Source organism: Dermacentor variabilis, chromosome 4 (genome assembly GCF_050947875.1).
Source record: "Dermacentor variabilis isolate Ectoservices chromosome 4, ASM5094787v1, whole genome shotgun sequence".
NCBI classification, from domain to species: Eukaryota; Metazoa; Arthropoda; class Arachnida; order Ixodida; family Ixodidae; genus Dermacentor; species Dermacentor variabilis.
The window spans coordinates 151,646,306-151,673,542 of NC_134571.1; the positions used below are offsets into that span (position 1 = coordinate 151,646,306).

Here is a 27,237-nt window from a genome sequence, read left to right on the forward strand (position 1 = left end):
AATCATGAACAGAGCTTGGAAAGGGGAAGTTCATGATAGCGCTCACTTTTGCTGGGTATAGTCGGACACCGGAAGCGTCAACAAGGTGGCCAGCCCAGCAATTTGACGAATAGCGAAGTGGAAGTTCGAGGAATTCAGCTGGAGGCCAGCTGGTGGGAATATTGCTAAAATTGCTCTCAAAGTTTTTGCTAAAATGGGTGAGAAGGTTATCACGTTGTCTAGGTAACACAACCACGTCAACCAGCTAACTCCTTGGAGCAATGTCTTGATCGTTCTCTCAAAGGCAGCTGGCGCATTGCAGGGATCTAAATGAATGACCTTGAATTGAGAAAGCCGTCAGGCCGTCAGCAATTTGCCAGTAACCTAAGCATAGGTCCAGAGCTGAAAAGAAGGTGTCCCCACCGAGTCAGTCTATGGCTTTGCCAATATGGTGAAGAAGGGTACACGTCCTTCCTGATGATTTTATTAGGTGCCGATAATCAATGCGGAACGCTAGGCGTCGTCCTTTTTCTTTTCTAAGACGACGGAGGAGGCCCAATGACTAGATGATAGTTCGATGATGTCCTTCCCAAGAATTTCGGCCTCTTCTTTGTGAATGATTTCGCGCTCTGATGTGGTCACACAGTGAGGCCGACGGTGGATGGGTAGAGTCACCTGTGTTGATGCCGTAGGCGGCTATTTAGTCTGGCCAGGAAGAATGGCGTCAGAAGTAACAGCCGCGCGGGAGGACGACGAATAGTAAGTCGGGGAAGCAGCGGCTGAATGGTTCGAAGGAGTAGTTCGCACGGAGGTGGGGAAGGTCTGGCGAGGTGTATATGTCTGACGGTGACAATAGCGAGCAAAGTGCCCGGCCTTATGACAAAAGAAGCAGGTGTATTGATCGTCGGGCATTTCGAGTTCCGTGGTATGGCCGAAGGGTAAATGAGATGCATAGAATCATCAACGGTGCCTGCGGAATGAGGCCGATGGTCAGGGTGAGTCAGTGGGCACGCTGAAGGAAGGCCAAGATCTGCAAACTTCTGCCTGACTAAAGCACGAATAAAAGACACCGATGGCGGAGATGGGTCAATCGTGGGCGTTGTGAATACGGGAGGCTGAGAAGGTGCAGGACAAGTAGCTTCAATCTCGCAACGAAAAATGCGCGTGACGTTGTCGGAGGTGGCCGGCGGGCGCACGGCTTCACACGATGAAATTTCGACCGTATTGGCCAGCCGTCTAAATCACTGAGGTTATTCGGCGGCTCTTGGCTTGTTCAGACAGCCGGAACTCTATTATGATGATGTCGCTGGTATCAACGTTGGTTTCAGAGTCTGGCATGTGCTCATCAACCCGGCGGCAAAGAGCGATAACGTCCTGAGCGTAAGCGACGTCTCAACCTACCACACAAGATACAGGCGCCTTTGTTCAACATGCCGAAGGCGCGTGGCACCTTGCACGGCAATGATTTCTATCCCGACAAATGGCCGTTCGCTTGGGACTGACTACTTGCCTTTTCCTCTCGCGACAATCTACATTTGTTTTTCTGTTCCTGGAACTGAAACAACAGGTCTCTATTTAGCACGTTAAATTATATATGTGCGTCATGATCATAGACAGTTCCATTTATTTGGCGTAGGTAAATCTATCATCTCTGATAGCATTAATTACATTGCCTAAAATATATTATTTGTATAGCTGATAAAAATACTTGTGTACGAAATAAACACATCCAAAATTACTCTCACAAACTTACACTTGGCAGCTGAATCTTCTCTGATATCGTCTGTAAAACAGTTGGTATAAAGGCTGCGGGTTGAGTTTATTGAAATGCTCCCCTTCGGTAGAAGCACTATGCCGAAAGCGTTGTTTGCTGAGTCAGAGATGACAACACGCTAAAGCGTTTTTACCGAATGAATACGCACCACGTCAAAAAGGGGACTTTTCTCGCATACGCGTTCCGTCTGAATTTATGAGCTCAAATTCACCATGTTTTGAAATCGCGACAACAGGCCTTAAGACGTTAACGCATTGTAGTCTTAACTCTAACGCTCGAACTGAAACAAGTTATTTGGGTTTAATTATACGCGTCAAATAGATATGAATAAGCTGAATTGCAACTGGGCTGTACTGATTTACCAAGCAACGCAATTATTAGTTAATTACGTTCTTTTCAATATCTAAGAGAACTTAATCTTACCATGCAAGGGGTTCCTTCTGTATGATAGCCAAACTCTACTCTCCCTTGAGAGTCACTGTAGCAAAGATATGTGCAGCCCAGCTGGGGACGTTCGCCGGCTTTCTAAAATAGGCCAAAATGAAGTTTTCCGATAAGTGAAACTGTTGTGCAACTGTAAAGCATCAATAACTCAGCCTGCGATGTCTTTGCGCATGGCTAAGATCGGTAGAGCTTTCCATATCGGAAGCGAAAGAAAAATAGGAACCACAAATAGCAGACATTAACAAATCAGATTCGCAAATGTTAACCTAGTCTTAACCTAGAACAGACATCGAATATAAGTCGCCCGATTTGTAGCGGAGCGTAATACATTAATAACAAGGTGGGATTAACTTGGAATGCATCATGCAACCGCGCAAACGACAACGGACCACATGATGCATTCCAATATCGACCACCAACAAGCACGCCTCTCCCTGGTAAAAATGAGTTTAACGCCGCCATAATGCAACCCGAAATTGAAGCGCTTGTTACATTCATGGCTGACTCGGTGTACTTGTTTTATTTGTAGTAGCAAGAGCACTTTAGTTTTACATAGTTAAAGAATTACCAAGATTTAATTACAGCCACTCATTCACTTAGACGCGAAAATCCACATCATCATATCTGCGGTCTCTAGTCCATCACGAGAATAGGAGTATTGGGCGAGACGGATTGACGCTTTGTAAACGTTGCTCATCAAAAGTGCAAACTCGTCGCCCAAAGGGCGAAATTGTGCCACAACTGTGGAAACTCATGCTAGCAACATGCTCTTTCGTTATAATTGCTTGCACAGGAACGGTTCTCTCGCTTGCTTGACATATATGCCAACTTGGCTTTCTCGACTGCTTGCACATATTACATTATGTAAGAGCAAGCAGGAGGGTCATCAGCTTCTTTTGCTAGCATTCGATAGCCGTAACGCAAATGCTCATACAAAATGAGCTCACTGAATTTCTCCCTTCGGCTCGTTTACTTGCTCTCGTTGCTACCCATCGGCCATATGTAGGGGCTGCTGCAAAGAAACCCCAATTGTACGAATTCCTTGATGCACCATCACTGACAGGGACGTTGAAAGTGACCCTGTCTGTGCCTCCTTGCTATGAAAAATCCGTGTAGCTCTTTTAAAGCAACAGAAATGATGCTTTCTCGAGTGTCACATGCTCATGAAAAGTTAGTCACCTCGGCTCCAACGTCATTCTCATTACAAAGTGTCGTCGACCGGCCCCACCACGCCTGGCAACCTGGGCGCTTCATTTGCCGTTGCTAAAACTGTTTCTTTGCCGAAAGTTCAAGTCTTCGCATTTCTACTCGATATGTGAGTGAACTTTTCTCTTAGGCTTTAGAACCCATGAACTCGTACGCGAAATCCTGCCAGTAATTTTTAAGACGAAAGCCTTGGACGGCTCATGGAACAAAAAATCTGATATGAGGCGTTACGCCGTCCGGGATTATGGTATGAAAATTCATGAAACCAAAATTTATGTGGAGTCGAACCTGCTTGGACACATGGGCGAACCGGTCATATCAATAAGTTGGATTCCAATTCACGTCGTGATGGACGAGAGTCGAACCCACTGCCTTTGTTGTTAATTAAGACGAAGTGAATTAAGACACCTTCAATGATGATTGGGGTAATTTAGACATCTGAGCTCATGACTTTATGTGGGAGTCAAACCCTCGATCTTTGGTGGGAATTGAAGAAACGTGGAAATATTGGCGAACCGGCAATATCCCCAATTTAGATCTAAATTGCACATTGTGCAGGTCGAGATGCAGTACGTTCTTAGAAGCGGTGCAGTTGCAGCACTCGTGCAGATGACATTTTGCTGCTTCCCTTTTCGAGCTGAAAGCTCGAAACACTTATGGAGCCGAACTGAGGAGATATCTGAAAACACAGCTGTAATTCAAATCCACCAAAACAAATTTCGCGCCTTTGAGAACAAAATGACGCGTCCGTTTTTAACTAATATGAATTCACATTATCTTGGGGGGACATAGTTGTCGCTAAGGGCGATGAAGCGCCGAAGAACCGCAATGTTTCAAACATACAGGTTTCTATAGAAGCTTCGCTACAAGGTATGCTTTTACTTTGATATAACCTCCAAGCTTTTACGCTGAAGTGCTAAGTTCAAGCGCTAGGCTCCGAAAACATTCGTGAAACCATCAGCAGCATTATTTGCGAAAAGCTGCATATAACGTGTCGTGCGTCAGTTATTACCACCATCGTCTTCATCAATTTACCGTTGAGCCATGCTGTTTTGTTCCATAGTGAATCTATTCGTTGTCTTTGCCCAATTCACACTTTCCACGCTAGTTCCTTTGGACCTTAGTCTCCAGGTACCTCTGTCATAGTTGGCCAGTCGCGCTTTTTAGTTTTTGCATTAACTATTCACACGATAGCAGAATTCTGATCGCTAGCACTGAAACACCATAGTAAACTTTCCTAATTGTTTTTTCGTTGTCCGCATTGACAACTAATGCAGAAATTTCAAATAAGATTGAGGTACTCTAGTCCTTGCTCAACGGAGAATTGAGTCTTTGGTATTCGAAGCGGTTTGCGAAGACAAAGTTAGGCGAATTTGGCCTTGGTTAGCATGCTTTGATAAGGGAAGGCATTGAGTTCTTACTTAATCAGAATGGTTTAGTAAAGGCTAGGCAGGATGATCTGATAGCCTGAAAAAAAGCATTGAATGTTCGAAATGAAGCCCTCACGAAAAAGGTTAAAGAACTGGTTCAATATACCACACCGGGTTACGTAGAAATTATGGAAATTCTGGTGATTCAAGGTGAAAACTCCGGAAATCTTGGAACGAGTACGGCAAGCAATTGGTTGCCGTATTAACGCAGGGTGATCCATACAAAGTTCACCCCATCAATACTAAATTAGGTGACAAGCCTATTATTGCATGGTTGTGCAGTCGAAACACAAAGAGCAATATTGCGCACAATGTGCGTATAGCAACGCATTGAACATCAAATTGATATTTGCGGCCGCAGTGATCACGCGGTGTAAGTAAATGTACACCCGAACATTGAAAAAAGATGTTTTTTCTGGTGCTCTTGCATGGAAAAAACAACAGAAATTTTGGTGCTTGTGTGCTAAGAACTCCGGGATCAGGGCTCGGAACACTGGTGGTACGACATTCTTTCGCATCAACAGTGATGCAGATCTGAAGGTAGTTAGGTACCTTTTCTGCTTTTTTGAGCATCTACGTATTCCTCTACATTCACATTGGCCTTGCACTGGTGAAAAGAACTAACTAGACATTAATTTTATTAAATTAGTCATTTCTTTATCTTTTTGCACCATAACTTGTCTTTTATACATGTTCCTTGGATTTGGCTGAATAAATGAGATAAACGGTTGTTTGCTCTTGCATGTCACCAAGCTTTATATAGCCACCGCTTGTTTACCAGCATCCCTCCTCTAGCGTTCCTAGAATCGATGCCATAGTTGCCTGTTGCTTGTTGCCCAGCCTGCATTTTTCTCCCTTTTTATTGAAGTCGCCCTTTACTATACTGAGTATACCATACTAGTATACTGAGTTTGCACTTTTGTCATCGCTAATTCAACACCTTCATAAAGCTGATCTACTTCTGCATCAACGTGAAAGGACGCAGGAGCGTAGACTGGTACTACCTTTAATCTATAAGTCTTATTAAGCTTGATTAGAACTACAGCTACCCTCTCATTAATGCTGCAAAGTTCGTCAATGTTGCCCGCTATATCCTTATGGATTAGGAATCCTACCCCGTATTGCTTCTTATCTAGGAGTCTTCTAAAGCAGAGGACATGCCCGTTATTCAGCAATGTATAAGCCGCACCAGTTCTTCTAATCTCACTAATGCCGATGAAATCCCAAACAGTGTCTCACTATTCCTCAAAGAGCCCAGCTAAGCTAGCCCCACTCGACAGGGTTCGGGTGTTAAATGCTGCAAGGGTAAGTTTCCATTGGCGGCCCGTCCGGATCCAGAGATTCTTAGTACCCTCTCGTTTAAGCACACTGGTCCTAGATGACATAATTTATTCGCTAATCATCTTAATTAGTGAGTCACCTAGCCTGCCGCACATTAAGCCACTCCGTAAACTTAATTTTCAAGATTGCCGCTCTTCATAGCTTTTCTAAGAAAGCAAAAGTAACTCCTGTTTTTAATAAGGTTGACAGACATGTCACATAGAATTACGTTTATTATTACATTATTCCAGTCATTGGTAAACTTATAGATCTTTTGCGAGTGCCTTTAAGAAGGTAGATAAATCAGTTCAATATATTGCCACATGGGGTGGCACAGCAAAGGGACTGAAGTCGCCAGGAGCAGGCGCGCTGCCGTTCCTGCTCGTTCGCTGCGGCTTCTGTCACTTGGCCAGGTTTTGGTTGATATTAGGCTTTACTAATCTTATTTATTGAACTCTCACTAATTCTAACGTCACCTTCATCCTAGGCTGATGTCCATGAACTCCCCAGGCAGGGGTTTTCCTCCATGGGCGGCCTCTATTCCAACGGATGAATTTGTTCATCTGAAGTGGTGTGAGCAACATCCCGCTGGCTCTGGTTCCTTCAAATGGAGGCTTTGTACGTCTGACCAACCCCCAGGCGATCCAGAAATCTCTGCAAGCTGCTATCTCTTCATACCAGACCATCACCGAAGTGAGGCAGTGAGGCCGCGGAGGTATCGTGTGTCGATCGCCAGACCAGTCCTGTGTTGCGGATTTGCTAAAGTGCTCATCATTGGCGTCATTACCGGTGAGTGCCTTCATCCCTGCTCACCTCGCCTGCACTAAGGGAATAGTCAGAGGTGTCGATGCTGATTTTTCTCCCGCTGAAACGCTGATTGTCTGGGACTGGAGTAATTGCTGTTTACCGATGCAATCGAGTGGTAGACAATAAGCGGGTCCCAACAGAATCAGTGATTGCAACTTTTGCTGGAAGTTCCTGCCCGTCAGAGCTAAAGGTGTGGCCCCTTGTGTTCAGGGCAAAGCATTATAGAGGGGAGTGGGTAATACATAACACTGAAAATACAAGCAACAGCAGAGAACAATTATCAAGACATAGATAAGTTAGAATAAGTGATCAACACAATATATCATTCAATAGAAGCGGTAACAGCAGTCCAAAACAATACAGGTTCAGGAATTGTGGCAATTGAGGAAGGAAGGTGGTTCCAGTCATATGATGCGCGAGGAATAAAAGAATCCGAGCATATGAAGGGTGAAGAAGTAACTCGTAGTCAATAGACTCATGATGAAATATTTTGTGAAAAAGACACAGGCGTGCTATTTTGCGTCATTATGCAAGTGAAGTTAGGCCCAGGGTAGTCTTCATAGTGGTTACACTTGATGTACGCCGAAAGTCAGAAAGAATATTGCTGGCGATACGGCCATAGTATGGCAGGGTGTAAATCAAGACAGCGTTGTTGCGCATGTGGGGGAGAACACGCTCAAAGTGATTGTAGTGCCCAAGAAGAGCGATGCTGTCTTTGTGATGGAAATCATCCAGCGAATAATTTAAACTTTTCTGTTAGGGCTCAAGAATTACAAGTGATTGAAATAATTGATCGTCGACGCTGCTCCAAGATGGAGGCCGTAAACATTTTGAGAGAAAGGGCATCTGGCTATGCGGGGATAATAGGCAGACAAATTCTTACCACGGACCGATCACTTACTGCTACTATAGAGGCCGCTGTGGAAAAGGCAGTTACAAAAGCTGTGGAAAGGTTGGCAATGAGCCTTCGTGAATGTATCTCTGAAGCCGTTTCTAGTCATTTATCTCATTTGATGCAAACTACCTGCCCAGCTCCTGTACCAACGCAAGCAGTTGATCCTGAGCACCAAACTAACCATGAAAGATCAGACGCCAATCTTTGCAATAATGATATTGAACTTTCAACTCCCTCTTCCACGGGCCCTACAACTTGTAATCTGATTGATACAGATTTGGAGATGACAGAGGTAGAACAAAATTCTCGGGCATATAAAAGAACCCTGTCTTCTATTAGTGAAGACTCCTCCCCCGGTCCTCACTCAAAAGCTAAGAAAAGTCAGTCCAGTGTTGTGCTAAAGGATAACATTCTACAGAAGGCAGTTTCAACTGCGGCACTTTCCAAAAAATAGGATCACTAAAAATGCTTCAATGGAACTGCCGCTCTTTATCTTAGTAGATTTAACTTGTTTAACTTCTCAGCTTTGTCCTGATTTAATTTTGTTACACGAAACGTGGCTAAATCCTGAGAAATCTTTTCAACTGAAATTCTACAAGTCATTTCGATTAGCCCGTCCTACAAGAGGTGGCGGATTACTTACACTTATCTCATCTAAAATTTGCCATAAAGCTAAAATTTCATTTGAAGTTTCTACTCCAGAGTGTGAAATAGTAGCGATAGAAGTGGTTCTCCCGGGATGTTGTCCTTTTACCGTAGTTAATGCATATTTTCCATCCGGCGTACAGGACACTAGCACACTAGATAGTGTTATTAACTCTTGTGGACGTGACATTGTAATCTCAGGTGATTTAAATTGTCACCATATGTCATGGGGTTTAAAAACAGATTTGTGCGGCACCTGATTGTGGAACCGGTCATCGGACAATCGACTCACGTGTAAACTGCGGATCTATTACGTTTATTAGCGGCCGATCTTACTCTTCACTAGATCTTACATTCTCTGGCCCGAGTCTCTCCGTAACTTCTTGGTCGACTATTGATTGTTCGACAAGCAGTGATCACCTTCCAATAGTATTTCGCGTCGCACGTCCGGTAACATTTATAAGTGACCAGGTTCGAACTTTCATAAATTACAACATTTAAAAAAATGCTTACGAAATGTTCTTTCAACTCTGTCTGATGCGCCTACAGAAGAAAAAAAGAACACGATTATCTGTTCCGCTTTGGAAAGTTCTCAAAAAAACGCTCAATTTGAGATTGTCTTGAATAAAAGAAATCCTTACAGACCTTGGTCTACAGACAGTTACATACTACAGAAAGAGAAAATCTGCTTGGATAAAATTATTGCATAACCAGAGTCCCCAAAATTGGAGTGACTATAAATTTTTTCGAGCAGTCTTTAAACATACAGTTTCTAAAGCCAAAGATGAATTCGACTGTAAGCATTTTGATTTCTTATCTAACAATAAAAATAAGCGTGCATTGTTCCATTTTCTCCGCGGTAGAGAAGTTCTTCCGCGTCAAATTAATATTGATTCTATAATCTTAAGTAGCGATGAAATGAAACAATCACTAGAAGAAATCGCGAAGGGATTAGAAATTAGATTTTCTTCTGTCTTGCCAAGTCGTTCTCGCTTACGAAGGGCATCAGATGATTTTACAGAAATCTCCTTGTTAGAATTGGCTGAAATCGTGCAGCGACTTCCAGATTCAGATCCCGGTGTGGATGGGGTAACATCTGCTATGATCAGAATTTTATTTAAGGAAGCTCCTGATGACCTTTAGCTATTGTAAATTACTCAATTCGCTTCTCATGGATTCCGTCTGCGTGGAAAATTGCTAAAATCATCCCTATTCTTAAAAATCATGGGGCTGGATATACAATAGATAACATTAGGCCAATTGCGCTAACTTCAAATTTGGTTAAATAAATTGAAAGAATTCTATATCCCCGCATAATTAAATTTATGCAGAACAAGGACATGCTTAGCCCCTGCCGAATGGTATTCCGACCATCATGTTCAATTTGGCATGCTCACGTGGACCTAGAAAGTAGAATAAAATTAGCACGGCGACAGAGGAAAATAGGTGCTCTTTTGACATCAGACATTTCCAAAGCCTACGACAGTTTAGAACACTTATGTTTATTAGATATATTGCGAAATCTAGAGATTCCAAATTACTTTTCAAACTGGATTGGTGAATTTTTCAATGTAAAAACATTTTACTGCAGTCTGAGAGGCGTTTCCTCGAGTATATATAATCAATCACGAGGTGTTCCTCAAGAAGCTGTCACTTCACCATTACTGTTTAATATTCTGATGTGTTCCGTTCCTCTTCATCAAGATGTACAAACATACGTGTACGTGGATGACATTGCTTTCTTCGCATCAGACAGTGATATTCACTCTCTATATTATCGAATACGAAACTACCTCAAGGCTATAGAAACCTGGTTACACATAATTCGCCGTTCACTTAACGTTAGGAAATGCTCGATATTGGTTTGCCCTCTTAACACTGCCGTTAATATATCGATATCCTATCACCTCGAGACTATACCTCAAGTGGAGTCGGTGAAATACTTATGTGTAGTATATGATGGTTCCCTCAGCTGGCTCGGCCATATTGACCATATAGTTAAAAAAGGAGTGCGAGCAGTTGGTATGCTACGTAAGCTGTGCAACAGACGGTCCGGAAAGCGGAGAGATCCACTTTTAATAATATACAAAATGTATGTGCGGCCCATTTTAGAATTTGGATGTGTTGTATTTCCTGGTGCTCCGGCTTATAAATTCTTCTTGAGCGGAAAGTACTACGACTGTGTTGCGGATTATCGAAATATGTTCCCAATAACATATTACACCAAGAAGTCAGGTTGCCCTCAATATTGTGCAGATTTCGGTTACTGACGGTGCAAACTGTCTTAAAATTGTATGAATCCCCTATTACAATATTGAAATACATATTCATTTCCCAGCCTGCACTTTTTTTCGGAGTACACTGGCATCGTTTTCATACACTACAGGTAGTCTTCGTACAAACATTGATAAATCCCTTAAATGTACGTCTCGGGGGGGTACCGCCCATTTGTGATGTGCGAGAGAACCTACAAATTATATATGATGACATCTACCCAAATAATGCAAAACATGTCTATTATAATGTAATAAATGGCTTATTACAGGACCATTTATTGAGTTTATCTATCAGTACGGTCATTGCGACAGACGCCTCACAATGTGAAGAAAAATCTGGAATCTGGAGAAAAATCTTTTCTCTCCCGCTCAAGACTGGCCATTTGCAGTCAGGATTCCAGACTTCTATTCCGTCTTTTTGGCTGAATTTCTAACTGTAGTTCTAGCCTTACGCAAACTAAATTCGTCTATATGGTCTCCGAGTAGTTTTCTTTCAGCACCGATCAAACTCGGAAAAATATGTGCCGGACTGGATCGTAGAGTTTCAACAAAAGTAAAAGTAAATGGTCGTAAGTGCACGGTCAAGCATAAAGAAAAACTTGTCGAGTGCAGGTCATCCGTAGTCTACTGTTTGCCCATATCGTGTGGAAAAGTATACGTCGGCCAAACGGGTCGGTGTGTAAACACAAGACTTTTGTAGCACAAAAGCTCACTGGGGGGAAACATTCATTCCCACATTAAGGGGCACTGCTCACAACATGGGTTCTGGCCGCTTTACAATGATACCACAGTTTTATCGCACCACAAGGATCAGCTAACCAGGGAAATAATCGAAGCCTATCATATTCACAACAGGGGAGAGGGTTGTATCAGTCAGCCATCTGTACATCTAAGCCATCGTGAGGTTGCCTTTTTGGAAGTACACTAAAAGAAGGAAGAAAAAAAATTCTGTAATTAAAATGGTTGTTAGGGTTGCAACAAATTACAATAGGATAGCACACCTTAATAGATAGGTGTCATATCTTTGACGCCCGAGTATGTGCGGGCAAATGATTTTTAAAAAATGCCTTTAATCTCGCCTTGATTTTCTTTGGCGCCTGAGGGTGCGCAGGTATACATATCTGAAGTATGTGTTCTGAAATAAAATAGTTGCGAGCGCAGCGAGTGTTGTCTTTTCTTGTGTGTCTTCTCTGTGTCCGTGTCAGTGCGCTGCTTCACCAGCAAGCTATGATGATCACTATCACTGAATCTGTAGCATTTCATTTCTACAAATAGATATCAACCTTAAGTTTCATAGCCATAGTCATCACTTCAAATGCAAGACTGCATTTGCTATCAGAGCACTCAGCAAAACACGACCATATTTTTTTCAACACACCATTTGGTCACTGAATTTTGTTTTTATACATAGTGGCATTCACTGAGGGATGGATACTTGGGAAAGCGCGTACAATTCTTACATTTTACCTGTTCAGCCCATTCAAATTCGAGCCATCCGGATGATCCTCAGGACTTCGAACTACGCGCGTGTAGACTACTTACGCCGTCATAGCCAGATTATTTCAGTGGATCAAATATTTTGTTTTAACTTGCTTATATGTTTTTATAACTTAGTAACAAACCAGTTACAAAATATCTTTGTTATATTTAACATGCTCAAATATAGTAATGCTACGACATTTGCCAAAAAATACATTAAATATGGACAAATTACTCAAGCATACACAACAATAAAACAGAATAATTTATCTAAACGTATCAAATTACTGGCATCGGCAGCTTCAAAATGTTCACGTAGACCATGTATTTTGCAATAAATTGAGTGTTTTTTATTTGTAATCCCTTGGATAACCTATTGGGTTTTGAAAGTGCACTCTTATATGTAAAATTTGTTACTTGCGTTCTTCCCTGCTAGATTACTATCTGTACTTAAGAAATTTTAATTCTGTTTGAATTAATCGTTTTATTCATTTGTACTAAATAATACCATTTATGCTGCTTCTAATGTATTCACACTTTGTATTGCTTGCTGAGGGTACCAGTGAAGCCATTTCTTTGGGACCCTCTCCAGTGTAATATACAGCCTGTATCTTCTGTTTTTTAACAATTATATCATCATTGAAAATTGAAATAGTCGTACTATAGTATACATGCGAATGTCATCTTCAAGGTTACATCGGTGGTTTGACCACAAAGGCGTAAGGGCAGATTATGTTACCTTTGCACGCAAAATTCAGCTCCATAAGGATTAAGAAGTCTTACTGGGCGATATCTTTCATTGCCTTTTATCGCTGTGAAAAACAGCGGACTAATAAATGTGCGACCAATAATAGATTTCGCAGCACATTTTGGGAAGAAATTCCTGTGCGCATGGGCGGCGAACAATAGGTTTTATTTAAGCCTTCCCTTTAATAAAGCTACGTTTTTCGAAATACTCCTTTACACAATAGACACGGACACGCGCGCGCGTATATATATATATATATGGTCTCAGGCATACTCCGCAAACACTATAACATTCTCACCCAAAGCGACAGTTTAAAAGACATCTTTCCTGAGCCAACTCGTGTCGTGTATAGGCGTTCGAAAAACATAGGTGACATACTAACGTCTTCAACAATCGCCACTTCTAACCCGACCGGTTGCAGCTGCTGCAATAAACCGCGTCGTAAAGTCCGCGCTCATATATCGCCTACATTTACTGCCACCAGCACAGCCAGCCAATTCATGTTCACTATTAAAGGCAGTTTAAACTCTGATTCATATAACGTAGTGTACTTGCTCGAGTGCGGTACTTGCCACATGCAATACATAGGCCAGACTGAAACACCTTTCAGGATCCGTTTTAACAACCACAGGTCGCATGCCAAATCCCAACCAAATCTACCACTCTCGAAACATGTTAACATGCCGGGCCACTCATTTAACAATCTCAATGTAACAATACTCAGAAGTGGGTTCCGCACCAACCATGACATCGAGCCACGCGAATCTTACCTGATTCACCAATTTAACACTTTCTCTTCCGGAATAAATGAAACGAAAGGTAAACTAACCTGTCTAACTTTAGATTGAGCAAAAATATACACTTCCCACACAATGTACATATGTGATTCCTACGCTTTTTTCTCTCCCTCTTTTTTTACATGTGGCTTTTATGACGTATGTCGCTGTGGCTCGAAGTTGTACACTTAATACGTCAATTTTTAGATAATTCGAGGTTGCACTTAGAGATGCCATGGGCTAAACATCACGCCTTTGTATCTGCATGTGTACGTCATTTTGTTTTCACTACACATTATCATGGTAACCGCTGGCACTTACCTGGAGTCATGTTTGTATATATTGTATCTTGAACACATCTTGCATTTCATTTTTTGTATACCAAAATGCGTGTCATTGATAATCATTTATAATGCGCAACGATAAGGATATATGATGCGCAGTGTATGTTCTAGCCAGTGCAGATAGCGCGCCCTCTGCTCTTGATACCGTGGCTTTGAAGCTGTGTTTGTGTTGTACATGAGTTACTGTACTCTGACGAAAGCTGGTCCACCAGCCCAAAATGTTAAGTAATGAAGTCTACCAAAAAGTTCGTCGGCTCCTTCCTGCGTATGTAACGTCGGGTCCTACATGATGAACTTCGAAGAAACCCTCCCTATATATATATATATATATATATATATATATATATATATATATATATATATATATATATATATATATATATGTGTGTGTGTGTGTGTGTGTGTGTGTGTGTGTGTGTCAGTTTAAACAGAACCAGTATTTTTTAAGAGTAGCAGGAAATCAGCACATATGCTGCTCGTAGACATGATTTATGGGCTATGGAAGATTGTAATGCGTGCAAAAGGAAAGGATTTTTTTACTCTACCTAATTTTGCCAATACGCTATGTTTATGTTAGAAATTTGAAAACATGCGCATTCGATGACCACTTCATTTTGTAGCTGATTCTAAAGAGAAGTTTGTGTTCCAATACCTTTAACAAATTTAACTTTCGGTACGCTGATTCAGCATGCAAAGGTGACAGTCGCCTACACTGTGATCAACTTTCCACATAAGCCAGACGGTACCGTCCAGGCTTGCCTGCCCAAAAGCCGTGAGAAGCTGACTGCAACTTCGTTCCTGGTCTTGGCTGACCAAAGCAGTGCTCGCTGGCTCTTTCCCCCGTAATAGCAACGTTTTATGTGGCATCCTTCCAACTGTTGATATTCCTGATTCTGAATGCAAAATTAACGCATTCGACGTCGCATTTCATAACGCGTAGCTAGCAAGAACCGCTATAAGTGCATATAACTAAATGAAGTTACTTTCTATTGTTCTTTCTTTATTGATCCAATAACAATTCACCTATGCCATCGGCATTTTAATAATTTGCTTAATGGTTATCAAAATATCGCACTCCAAAGTGCATAAGCAGCTGTAACATTACCCCTTGCTGAGATAGAATAGCAATTTCAGGAGTTCTACTTAAGCTGCAGAGAGTTCAAATGTGACGGTCCGGTAAATACACCAGGGTACCCAAAAAGGCCGTCAACACACACAGACACTTTTATATATATATATATATATATATATATATATATATATATATATATATATATATATATATATATATATATATATGTGTGTGTGTGTGTGTGTGAAACAAATTTGTGACTTTTATATCTCACCTTCTGCGGAGGCGACACCCCTGCGCATCCCAGTGGTATGATAGGTAGAGTGCACTTGCCATGTTGACACTTTCCTGCTCTATTGGCGTATTCTCCATCATATCCAACGGCCACCATCTAAAGCGGTGCCACGGGAAAAATTAAAAATAATGTATTGTATGGTGTGATGCATTGCGACGCTGCATAACCAGCTATGAGGGACGCCGTATTAGAAAACTTCGGCTTAATTTCGTCAACCTTGGTTTCCTAACATGCACAAAGTGCAACGTAAAAGAGCGTAGCTCCATTACGCACCTACCCGAATGCAAAAGCCGACGACGCGAATTAAGCCTGCTACTTTGTGTGCAGCAGCGGAGCGCTTCATGAAGAATACTCAATAAATTTTGTTATCGAAGTATGATATTCATTAGGAATAGGAGACAAATGCAAACATTTCATTTCAATCACACACATTTGTCAAAAGTCAACGAAGCTTCAACCAGTTGTTGAGATTTTGCCTTAATCAAGGACATTCCAATAGCTATGATGGCGGCCCAGTATCCCTTAGTCCCCGATGCGCCGGGGTCTCTGAATGGCTATAACATTCCGCTGCTAGACGCGAGGTCCACGTGTTATGGTTCCTGGATGTTGCGGTCACATACCAATAGTTCAGAATGCAAACCCCTTCGGTGCTCGTCAAACAATTTAAGTGGTTTGTACTTTGTCAGAACGCCTCTTTCCGGTAGCGATGTGTCGCTTAACGTAGATTTCATGGAAAAGCCTAAGCACATATTTATGCCTCTTTGCTATCAAGCCTATAAGAAATTATTCAGTACATCATATAGTTACCCTATATTCTATATCTATTCAACAGTCTTTTTCCTTTCTAGGAGCTAGAATCCGCCCCATACATGTCTGTGATCCTTTTCCTGTCACGTCACAGGAGCCAGAGCATTGTCGTTCTTGACGGAGAGCAACTTCACAACCTCTTCAAAAGAAGCGAAGGTGTAAAACATGTATTTCACTGAGGATTAAAGGTGCGATAAATCAGTACTGTTTATACCATCAATCACACGTTTTTGCATAGCTCCCTCGCATATCTGAAGGCGAGATGCCTTCCTATAAAATCATTGATTGCTTGTTGATGCTGTCTGAAATACCAGTATAGTATACAAAATATGAGGCTTGAAAACATCCACAACATCTTGTACAGTCGTCGTCATAGATAAGCGGCCCACGCACACATGCATTCAAATTATTACTGCTTATATACAGGAAGAGGAATAGCTATCGATGGAAAAGCTGCCCTGATATGACGGGATGCCATGAAAGTAGAATCCTGCCCTAAGCATAAGGAACCCGATATTTTAATGGTAATGAGTGGTGCATTCAGTGAATAACCACAGCCCTTTTCGCTACCGCTCACTATGAATCGCAAACGATATGACCGTTCCTTGTTCTTTATGTGCGCAACAAATGAGACACAGATATAAACAGGTGTAGAGGGTCGCCGGCTCTTATATGAAGATTTAGCAGAGTGATGGTGTCCTGAATCGTGTGCTGACACTATTTGCTGAGACTATTTTATGGCAGCCATATGTTGCGGCTTTGTGACTGGAGATTCCCGTAAGTACCGAAGCATGCAAGTGAAACGGGAAACAACAACGTGGTCAGCAGACACAGTGCCGTCTAAAAAACCTCTTTTTTTGTGTGTTTGTGGTTTATTCGACGCACTTAGAAATCTTGGGGAACATCACAAAGGAAGTTCACCCGGGAAATGTCACACGTGGTGCGTGAAGCTAGCAAATGTCCCGGGATGTGCTGCTTACAGCCGATGGTGTATAGCGCCGATTGTATACGTTCCGCGGCCGTATAACAACATCCGCAATAAACACGGCGTCTCAACCGCAGCCGCCCTGTGGTGCGGTCACAAATATTCAGTGTCTCTAACTTAGAATTGTCCACATTCTGATCACGCATCTATTAGACGTGTAAAAATATACGGACAGGATGTCAGAGAAATTGACTGAATAATTGGAAATGTTTTAGTGGTAAATGCAACGTGAGCGGTGATATAGTGTCACTAACACAGCGACTCAAGTTGGTCCGAAGGATGCATTTGAACCCATATTCTTCAGCGCAGCAGCCATTGATGTTAAATAATGTGATCCATGTTCGCGTGAAAAAAAACATACACAAATACATACATACATACATACATAATACATACATACATACACACATACATAGATACGTACATTCCACAAACAGAGCGCTGTTGCCAAAGTATGCTGGCAATCGTGCGAAAGATAGAGAGGAGACGAAAAGCCTGCGGCATGAAGCACAATAAATTACATTAAATTTCATTAAATTATGGAGTTTTACGTGCCAAAAGCACTATCTGATTATGAGGCACGCCGTAGTGGGGGACTTCGGAAATTCGGACGTCCTGGTATTCGTTAACATGCACGTAAATCTAAGTACACGGGTGTTTTCGCATTTCGCCCCCATCGAAATGCGGCTGCCGTGGCCTGCATTCGATCTTGTGGCGTCGTGCTTCGCAGCCCAATACCATAGCCATTAAGCAACCACTGCGGTTAAGAAGCACGTGCAGCAGTTCGTCGGATTTGCGGTGGGGTGGTTTAACCAAGCTTGACAACGAAATTAATGGAAGGGTGCTTACGGGGCTCAATGCGCCCACAAGATGTGCAAATTGCGCAACACAGAAAGAAGAAGTACAAGGAGCCTTCTGTGAAATTCGCCTCCAAAGGCAGCTGAATGATATATTAAATAATTGGTCGAACGCTGGGTCCTTAAGTATTTATACATAAAAATGTCGATTCCCCATGGAGAAAAAGAAAGGGGAAGCTACCCAGCAAGGACTACTGTACCGGCTTCTGCTTGAAAAAGATAAATCGGCTAAACATTAAATTAAATATTTAGAAACCCTGTACTCAAAAGGCGTTGTGAAGAAGCTTGTGAAAATGGTTTGAAAACCATAAAGCGTGTGCTGTTAACATTTCGCCGTTTTAGTCGAAATGCAAACAGAAACTAATTAGCCTGCATGAGACCGCTGACATTGGGATAATGGTGAAAAAATTTATGAATATTCAGCGCACACTATTAAAAGATGGTTGGAGTGTTGATGTTCGCAATTCATAGTAAGAACCGATAATACATGCAAAAGAAAGGTACAAATATCCAGCTTGGTGTTGTCAGCTACCACCAAGTTTCAACGGAGATACCATTAATATCCGTCCTTCTAACCCATCGTGTAACCACTCTCCCGCACGTTTAGCCATTCAGCGTCAGTCGTAGCGCATTTCTTGCTTTAACATTACTAGCCATGAAGGAGGGAGCTGATATTTTCCGAAGCTACATTATAAGAACTATAGTAAGGATCATTTTGCGAACAAAGGTTAAATTCGAAATAAAGTTTTTTTTTTATTTTGACAGGAGAAGACGACCGGGCACCATCTACAATTCGACAAAAATTTACCCTGCGGTACCCTTAGATCTGCATACCTTATAAACCAAAAGTAGTAGCGTGTCTAAGGGCAGGGCCTTTTATTCATAACGCAAACAGACTAGGAAAGAAGTAAAATATTATATTTCACGAATGACTGTGCATCAGGCACTTTTAAGCAACCGGGCAAAGAGAAATGAAACCTCAGCAGGACGCATCCCCGCTGAGCACTACAAACAAAGGCAGTTCACGCTCAGGTAACATGTTCGCGTCGCAGATCAGCACGGATACAAATTATATCAAATATGCATGCTGCTCGTACAACACAGGTACAATACATCCTTCTTACGTCGAAAAGAAAATGCCTATCCTTATATGTATGGCAAATAGACAACCATGCTGGTGCAGAAATGCACATACATACTTTGCAATCCGTGTCGTTTGGAAACATTCCCAGTTTACCTCCTGTCAGAATACAGGTGCAGTTATCAACGTATGTAGGCTGAAAGACAGAGAAAATAGGAAGTTAAAAAAAACCCAAGCATTACTTACATTTTCTAAAGTTTTCACCTATGATTGTTTTCATTGTGTCACATATGAGTATTTTAATGTTTTCATCTGTACGTCCGTAATTTCATACTCGAGAAGGTACTGTTACAATGTGCTGAAGAAGTATATTCCTAAGTGTAGCCCATATGGGCGAGTTGGTACAGATACATATGGAAATACACAGCGCAACCATTGCAGATACCATAGGACATAAAAAAACAGAAAATTGCTTAATAAATTAGCGCTTGTGTGTGTGTGTGTCTTCCCACCCTACAGTATGCGTAAAACTTACGCTGTTTATTTACATCCAGGCATGTTCGCCCAGTAACACTCCCAAATTTTCCGAGAAAATGGGCACGCCTGCTTTACACAGATTATACATTGTACCCCAAAGTACTTGGCGCTGTGCTTGGGTGCGCAATATGTTTTGGCTGTTCAGTCTTACGAAAACTGGTTAACAGACTGCTTCTTCTAAGAATACGTGAAAGGTGGACTTTACTGCGGAGTTACGTTATTAATTTTGCGTGATAGTTTGGCGAGGCGAGTGAACTGACGTGGGCCTGCTACTGGCCAATGTTTTTTTCTTACTTCTGAATGAACCATTCAGGAGTCTTTGAGGTTAATGAACTAGGTCATATCGTCCTCTTCCTCACGAGTTCTGATGTATTTGAATGAGGAAAACTACTCTGTTAAAGATGTGCCATCCGTACAGATAAATATATTATAAAGGAGATTTATTTAAGTTCTTAACGACAGCCGGTTGTAGGATGCACCGAGCACAGTGCCCTAGCCCGAGCCTTTGCCACGCGCTTGATACTGCGCTCAAGTTCGTTATTTTTCTTACAATGGCTCCACGGAAATAAAGGAGCCATCACGGCGACTTAGTTTTCTGGAAGGACGGTAGAAGGGTGATAGGGCTTGAGACGCTGAACGTGAACGATTTCGCGGTTACGACGTCGCATGTAGGACGGTGGCATTTGCGGCTCAATCAGTTAATTAACGGGTGATGCTCTCTCGATTACGCGGTATGGCCCGTCGTACTTCAGAATGAGTTTTGAAGTGAGCCCAGGTATGCGGTGTGGCATTAAGTACCAGACGAGGGCGCCAGGAAGAAAAGCGGGAGTCGAGGTCTCGGTGTCGTGAACGGCTTTTTCACGGCTCTGGTCGTCCGAGGGTAATTGGCGGGCCAGCTGGCGACATTCTTCGATGTGTCTCGTGGCTTCTAAGATCGGCAGGCATTCAGATGGGTCGGGCTGGTAGGGCAGAATGGTGTCGATTGTGTGCGAAGGGTGACGGCCGTAAAGAAGGTAAAAGGGTTAGAATACGGTAGTGGCCTGAGTCGCGGTGTTGTAGGCGTAGGTGACAAACGGAAGGACTAGGTCCTACTTAGAGGGATCAGGCGCGCTATACCGTAAAACTACTCCAATATGATTTTATTCCAATCTCCTCGCGTCAGATTTGCTTAACCGCCGACGCAAGCATCGGGCGGTTACCAGAAGTCTGAACAGATTTCCAGAAGTCTGAACAGGTTACCAGAAGTCTGAACAGATTGGTCTGAACAGACCAATCAAACGATGTCCTCGTTCATAGTAGGCCACTTTTGTTAGCTTGAAAAACGAATAACATAGCCTACACAAAGCTGGTCGTCTTATCTAATTGGCTGACAAGAGCCAAGGAGCGCACTCAAGTGGAGAGGAATTCGATGGGGCCGAGCCACTGCACTGAAAATCGATAACTAGATAAAGAGGGTGGTGCCGGCGTCTGTGATTGGTCCACTTTCTTTCGCTTAGCTTGCGGTGGCTGGCCGAAAATCGCGGCGGCATGCAAAAGAAGCTTAAGAATGATGCTAAAACGCATCCTCAGCAAAGAAGAGTTGGCAGAACGAGGTCGTAAACGGGCCGAAAGTGTTCAAAAACGTTACACGGCCACACAAGAGGTTTTATTATAAGCTAATAAACCCATGCTCTCTGGCAGGTGCGAGTAGCCAGTGCCTGAGCGCTAGGCGGTAGCCATCTTTTATTCCTTTCAGAATGGGGCAGCCTGCGGCTATTCAGAAGAAAATTCAGGTTTGTTCGGCAAATTAATGCATCTTTATCGCGTACACGTCACTTTGACGCGTGAGTTTTTGTGGTTTTGTGACGTCGCGTGACAGGCAGGTGAAGTTGGTGCAGCCTGAAAACTTTTGACCAATAGCCGGAGGCTAATGGCGAAAAGGCGTCAAATCAGAAATAACTATTTTTCTTTTGTTGTGTCAAATGATGCACAATCAGCCTGTACACGTCATATCAAATGGAGAGCCAACGCGATTTTTGTGACATCGCGTGACCGACCGTTGAAGTGGGGTGGCCCAAAAAGTTTTTGACCAATCGCGGAGGGCTGATCGCAGAATTGGAATAGAAAAGTTTAGAATAGTTTTACGTTATAGCGCCCCAGGTGAGACATACGTAACGAGCATGCCACCAAGAGTTCGATTAAAGCGTTCTATGGTACCGTTAGTCTGTGGATGATAAGTAGTGCATTTACGATGAACAATAGCGCATTCAGCACGCATTTCTTCGATCACTTCAGATAAGAAGGCGCAGCCTCTGTCGCTTAATGGCTCATGCACACCGGCGACTTGAGGAGGTCGCGCGACCATTTGCGACTTGCGGCTAAACAGCGACTTAAGGGGACTGATGTTGACACCGGCAAGTCCGGCTGAGCGGGACCCGCAAGTCGCAATTTCGGAGATTATCATTCTCAGCGAGAACTCTCGGAAGCTACGCGGAATTCGCCGCGACGCGGGAGGAGGCCGAATGTAGACACATGAAAGATCACTTCCGATGCGCCGCTGATTGGTATATCAGTTTTGCGAACACGGTCGCGTGGCTGAAAAGTCGAGCCGCGAGGGACTGGCCCAAAAGGTCGCTTTTCGAGAAAAGCGACCATATGCGATCATTTGCGAGTGGTCGCTTTGCGATCAACTTGGTCGCGAAACCACTGTCAGTCGCCGGTGTGAATGAGCCTTAAAAGTTCGCCTGGACCTCCATGACTAAGGGGAGAACAGCGCAGTAACCTCCTACGCTGTAACATTTGGTAGAGTAGGAGTCTCCGCATAACGTGTTAAGGCGTCTACCGCAACAATTATCCACCTGTTGCCGGTTGGAGTCAACGGAAGTGCCCCGTAGAAATAAATCTATGCCCACGCGATCAAAGGGTCGGGACGGGCATTGTAAAGGCTGGACTTCACCGGCGATGTTGTGCGATTGCGCTTGGCGGCGTTCGCACTCGTGACAGGAGCGGACGAAGTTTCGAAAGAAATTGTACATTTCTCGCCACTAATAGCGGTGTCGAAGTCTTTCATAGTTCTTGAAGACTACCGCGCGGCCACACTCTGGGTTAACGTGGAACGAGGAGCAGAGCTCTGATCGCAAGATTCTCGGAATGACGATTAACCAGGTACGTCCCTCTGGGGCATAGTTGCGTCAATATAGTAGCTCGTCCTGAATTGTAAAATGAGGAACTTGGCGCAGGAACTTTCGACGTATCCGAGAGAAGGTCAAACAGAGATGCAGTCCAAGCATCATTACGCTGTGTAGCAGCAATAGTGTCAAAGTCTAGAGAGGACAATGTGCACTAGCAGGAAGAGCCGTGACTGGCTTTCCCGGGGAAGAGGCGATCGGTATAGCGCGTCAGCGTCGCGGTGGTTTCGCGCGGAATGGTAAACCACGCGGATGTCATTTTCTTGGATTCACAATGCCCAGCGGGCAAGGCAGCCCGATGCGTCTTCTAGCGTCGACAGCCAACATAGTGCGTGGTGGTCGGTCACTACATCGAAAGATCGGCCGTATATGTAAGGGCGAAACTTGCCAAGGGCCCACACAATGGCCAAAAACACGCTGTAATTGGTCTCCACCTTGGTTAACGTGCGACTCGCGTATGCGACGACGTATTTTGAATTTCCAGGGGCCCTATAACGTAAAACTATTCCAATATGTTTCTATTCCAATCTCCTGACGTCAAATTTGCGTAACCACCAACGCAAGCAGCGGGCGGTCACCCGCAGGGTTGTCTGAACAGACCAATCAAACGCTCTCATCGTTCATAGGAGGTCACTTTTGTTTGCTTGAAAAACAAATAACATTGCCTACGCTGAGCGGCTTGTCGCACCTAATTGGCTGACAAGAGGCGAGGAGAACGCTCAAGTGGAGAGGGATTCGATGGGGCCGAGCCACTGCACTGAAAGTCGATGACCGGATGAAGAGGGTGGTGCCGGCGTCTACGATTGGTCGACTTTCCCTTACTTAGCTTGCGGTGGCTGGTCAAAAATCGCGGCGGCATGCAACAGAAGCTCAAGAATGACGCTAAAACGGACCCTCAGCAAAGAAGAGTTGGCAGAATGAGGGGGTAAACGTGACGAAAGTGCTCGAAAACGTTACACGGCCACGCAAGAAGCTTTATTATACGCAAATACACCCATGCTCTCCGGCAGGTGCGAATAGCCAGCGTCTGAGCGATCGGCGGCAGCCATCTTTGATTCCTTTCGGAACGGAGCAGCCTGCGGCTATTCCGAAGAAAATTAAGTTTTGTTCGGCATAATAATGCATCTTTATCGCGTACACGTCACTTTGACGCGGTTAGTTCTTGCGGTTTTGTGACGTCGCGTGACAGGCAGGTGAAGTGGGTGCAGCCCGAAAACTTTTTACGAATAGCCGGCGGCTAATGGCGAAAACGGGTCTAATCAGAAGTAACTGGTTTTCTTTTTTCTGCCAAATCATGCATAATCAGTGTGTACACATCATATCAGATGGGGAGGTATCGCGGTTTTCGTGACGTCGCGTGATAGACAGGTGAAGTGGGGGCGGTCGAAAAAAGTTTTTGACCAATCGTGGAGGGCTGATAGCAGAATTGGAATAGAAAAGATTGCAATAGTTTTACGTTATAGCGCCCCAGGTTGACGGTGTGCCAACACAGTGCCAAGACCTACGCAGCTTACATCAGTAAGAATTTCGGTTGGCAGTTGAGGGCCAAAATGGCAAAGAATGCGTGGCGTCGGGAGGAGACGGCGCATACTTGTGAAGGCGACGTCACACTCTGGAGAACATGATGACAGATGTCTAGCGCCACCAAGGAGCTGCGTGAGAGACGATATAATGGACGCATAGTTTCGAACGAATCGCCGGAAGTAAGAGCAGAGGCCGATGAAACTGCGTAGCTCTTTCATAGTGGTAGGTTTAGAGAAGGCAGTAACAGCACGTAGCTTCTCGGGATCCGGGCGCATGCCCTCCTTTGAAACAACATGGCCTCAATTTGTGAGCTGACGGACAGCAAATCGACACTTCTTCAAGTTAAGTTGCAACCCGGCGTTGATCAAGCAAGTCAGTACGTGCTGAAGGCGGAGCAGGTGTATCGGGAAATCAGGGGCGAACACCACAATGTCGTCAAAATAACAAAGACAGATATTCCATTTGCGGCCATGCAGAACAGTCCACAGTTCTTTCTAACGTAGCAGGTGCATTGCAAAGTTCCAGAGGCATGACGGTGAATTTCTACAAATAATCAGGTGTGACAAAGCCAGCTTTCCGGCGAGCAGCGTCTGCCAACAGAACCTGCCAGTAGCCTGACCGCAAATTCAGTGAAGAGAAGAACTTGGCTCCCTGCAAACAGTCCAGAGCATCATCGATACGTGGTAATGAGTAGACGTCCATAAGCGTGGTCTTGTTCAAATGCCGAAAATCAACACAGAAGTGGATGAAACCGTCTTCCTTTGTGACGAGTATCACGGGGGAGGCCCATGGGCTCTGTGAAGGTTGAATGACGCCTCGACGGAGCATGTCATCGACCTGGTCTGCAATGACGTGACGTTTCGTAGCGGACACGCCATATGGTCTTTGTCGCAGTGGTGAGTGAGAGCCAGTGTCGATGTGAAGCTCGACTGTAAATGCAAGGCCAAGAGATGTTGGCGCAACGTCTAAAGAAAGGCCGAAGTAATGAAGTATTGCGAGAAGTTGAGAACGCTGCGAATGTGTCACATCTTCGGCGATGAATGGTCTGAACACACGAGTCCATGTTGAGTCGGGGATGGAGATGGCCCTCACTTCATGGACGGCAGAAGAAGGCACTTCGTCGAGGACGGAGGCAATTCGTGTCGAATTGACCGACTCGACGGAACCAGGGCATTCGCGGCGGAGCAGTGATAGTGGCGGTGAAAGATGATTGCAAATGGGCATCGTGCTAACACCGGCGGCAAGGTCAAGAGCTGCAAAGGGGCAAACAAAGTGCTTTTCGGACAACAAAGGGATGCAGGGGCATGATGAAGACCGTCCCATGAGATATAGTACTACACAAGAGTGGTACGAATGCTGAATAGCGCGGGGGAATACAGGTGTCTTCTTTCACGACAATTTAGCGGCAGGATGAGCATCGACAGACACCAGGTCACCAAGGCGGGAAAGTTCAATCTCAGCCCGAGCGCAATTGATGATGGCATTGTGACGTGAGAGAAATCCCATCCTAGAATAACGGCGTGGGAGCATTATGAAAGAACTATGAACTCAATCGTGTATAAAACGTCCTGTGGGGTCACACGGGCTGTACAAGCAGCTGTAGGGCAAATGGGTTGAGCACCCGCAGTTCGAAGCGACAATTCAGACAGAGGCGTCGTCACTTTACGGAGCGAGCCTGCCATCCATAACTGAAATAAATGGCACCGGTATCGACGATGGCGACCGTAGCGGCATCTTTGACAAACAAGTCAATGGCATTATCAGGTAAAGGAGGAGGACGTCAGCATGACGACAGTTGCGCAGTTCTTGCCTCGGGGACTGCGTCGTCTAGTTTCCCTCTTCGTTAGAGACGGGTCGTCAACGCACAGGGGAAAGCGATCGGCGACGTGGGGAGGGTGACCGGAGGCGTTCGAAGCGAGGACGGCGAGCACTCTGCGACCGATCTGGTGATTGGTGGAAGGGTCGATTGGTCAAAGGCGCATTTGGATCAGGCGCCACATAGGGCGCTCGTCGATAGTCATCGAACGCCTGCGATCGGGCAGTGGCAGAGCCTTGCGACATGACCGCGATACGTACATGCAAATCATAGGACGCTTTTCCGGCGTACGCCACGGGTTAGCGATGGCAGTGGTGGTCCAGGGGATGGGAGGGGGAGGGTGGTGCGCAGGCTGCTGGAAGCGACTTACGGGCACACTTCGGGGGGCCATTGCCGCAGTCGTAGCATAAGTGACGGCATGCTGTTGGTGAACAGCCGGCAGCACTTCCGTAGACCTCTTCATGGATCACGTTACGGAGATGAGATGGTAAAGAGCTGGTAGAGTCCTGAGCGACGGACACGAGCGATCGCTGTCGTGCGATTCTTCGCGAAAAAAATCCTTCATTTGAGTTATCAGAAAGGCTTGTTCGGGGCCGATGGTCAGGCTGCAGATTGATGCCGCATTTGGTGTGGAATGACACATTGTCAAAGCTCCCTGCTTACGTAATTCATCATAACTCTAGCACAAGCTCATAACATCGCCAACAGTGCGCGGGTCCTTGGCCAGAAACATCTGGCCAATCATCGATTCTCTTCATGACGTACTTGATCTTTTCCGCTTCCGTGATGGCAGAGTTCGCGCGCCTGCACCCAAATTGAGAGCGTCTTCTATACAGCTGGCGAATGTCTTACCCGTCTCTTTTGCGCGTGTACTCAAACACTGCTAGGGTCGGAGTTTCCTGACAATACTTCTACAATCGACGTCTTGAACGACGACCACGTTTGGATATCCCTCTCATAATTTCGGAACCAG

The 27,237-nt window shown here is 44.3% G+C and overlaps 1 protein-coding gene across 1 annotated transcript in view; it reads right to left on the minus strand.

The window, feature by feature from the left end:
- Positions 1-27,237, minus strand: part of LOC142578012 (uncharacterized) — a 51,722-nt gene that overhangs the window by 5,773 nt on the left and 18,712 nt on the right. The window contains exons 4-6 of the mRNA XM_075687440.1: positions 19,339-19,416; positions 15,470-15,586; positions 2,177-2,278 (exon numbers count right to left, since the gene is read on the minus strand). Coding sequence (XP_075543555.1) covers positions 2,177-2,278; positions 15,470-15,586; positions 19,339-19,416 — 297 coding nt within the window. The remainder of the gene's footprint in view (positions 1-2,176; positions 2,279-15,469; positions 15,587-19,338; positions 19,417-27,237) is intronic.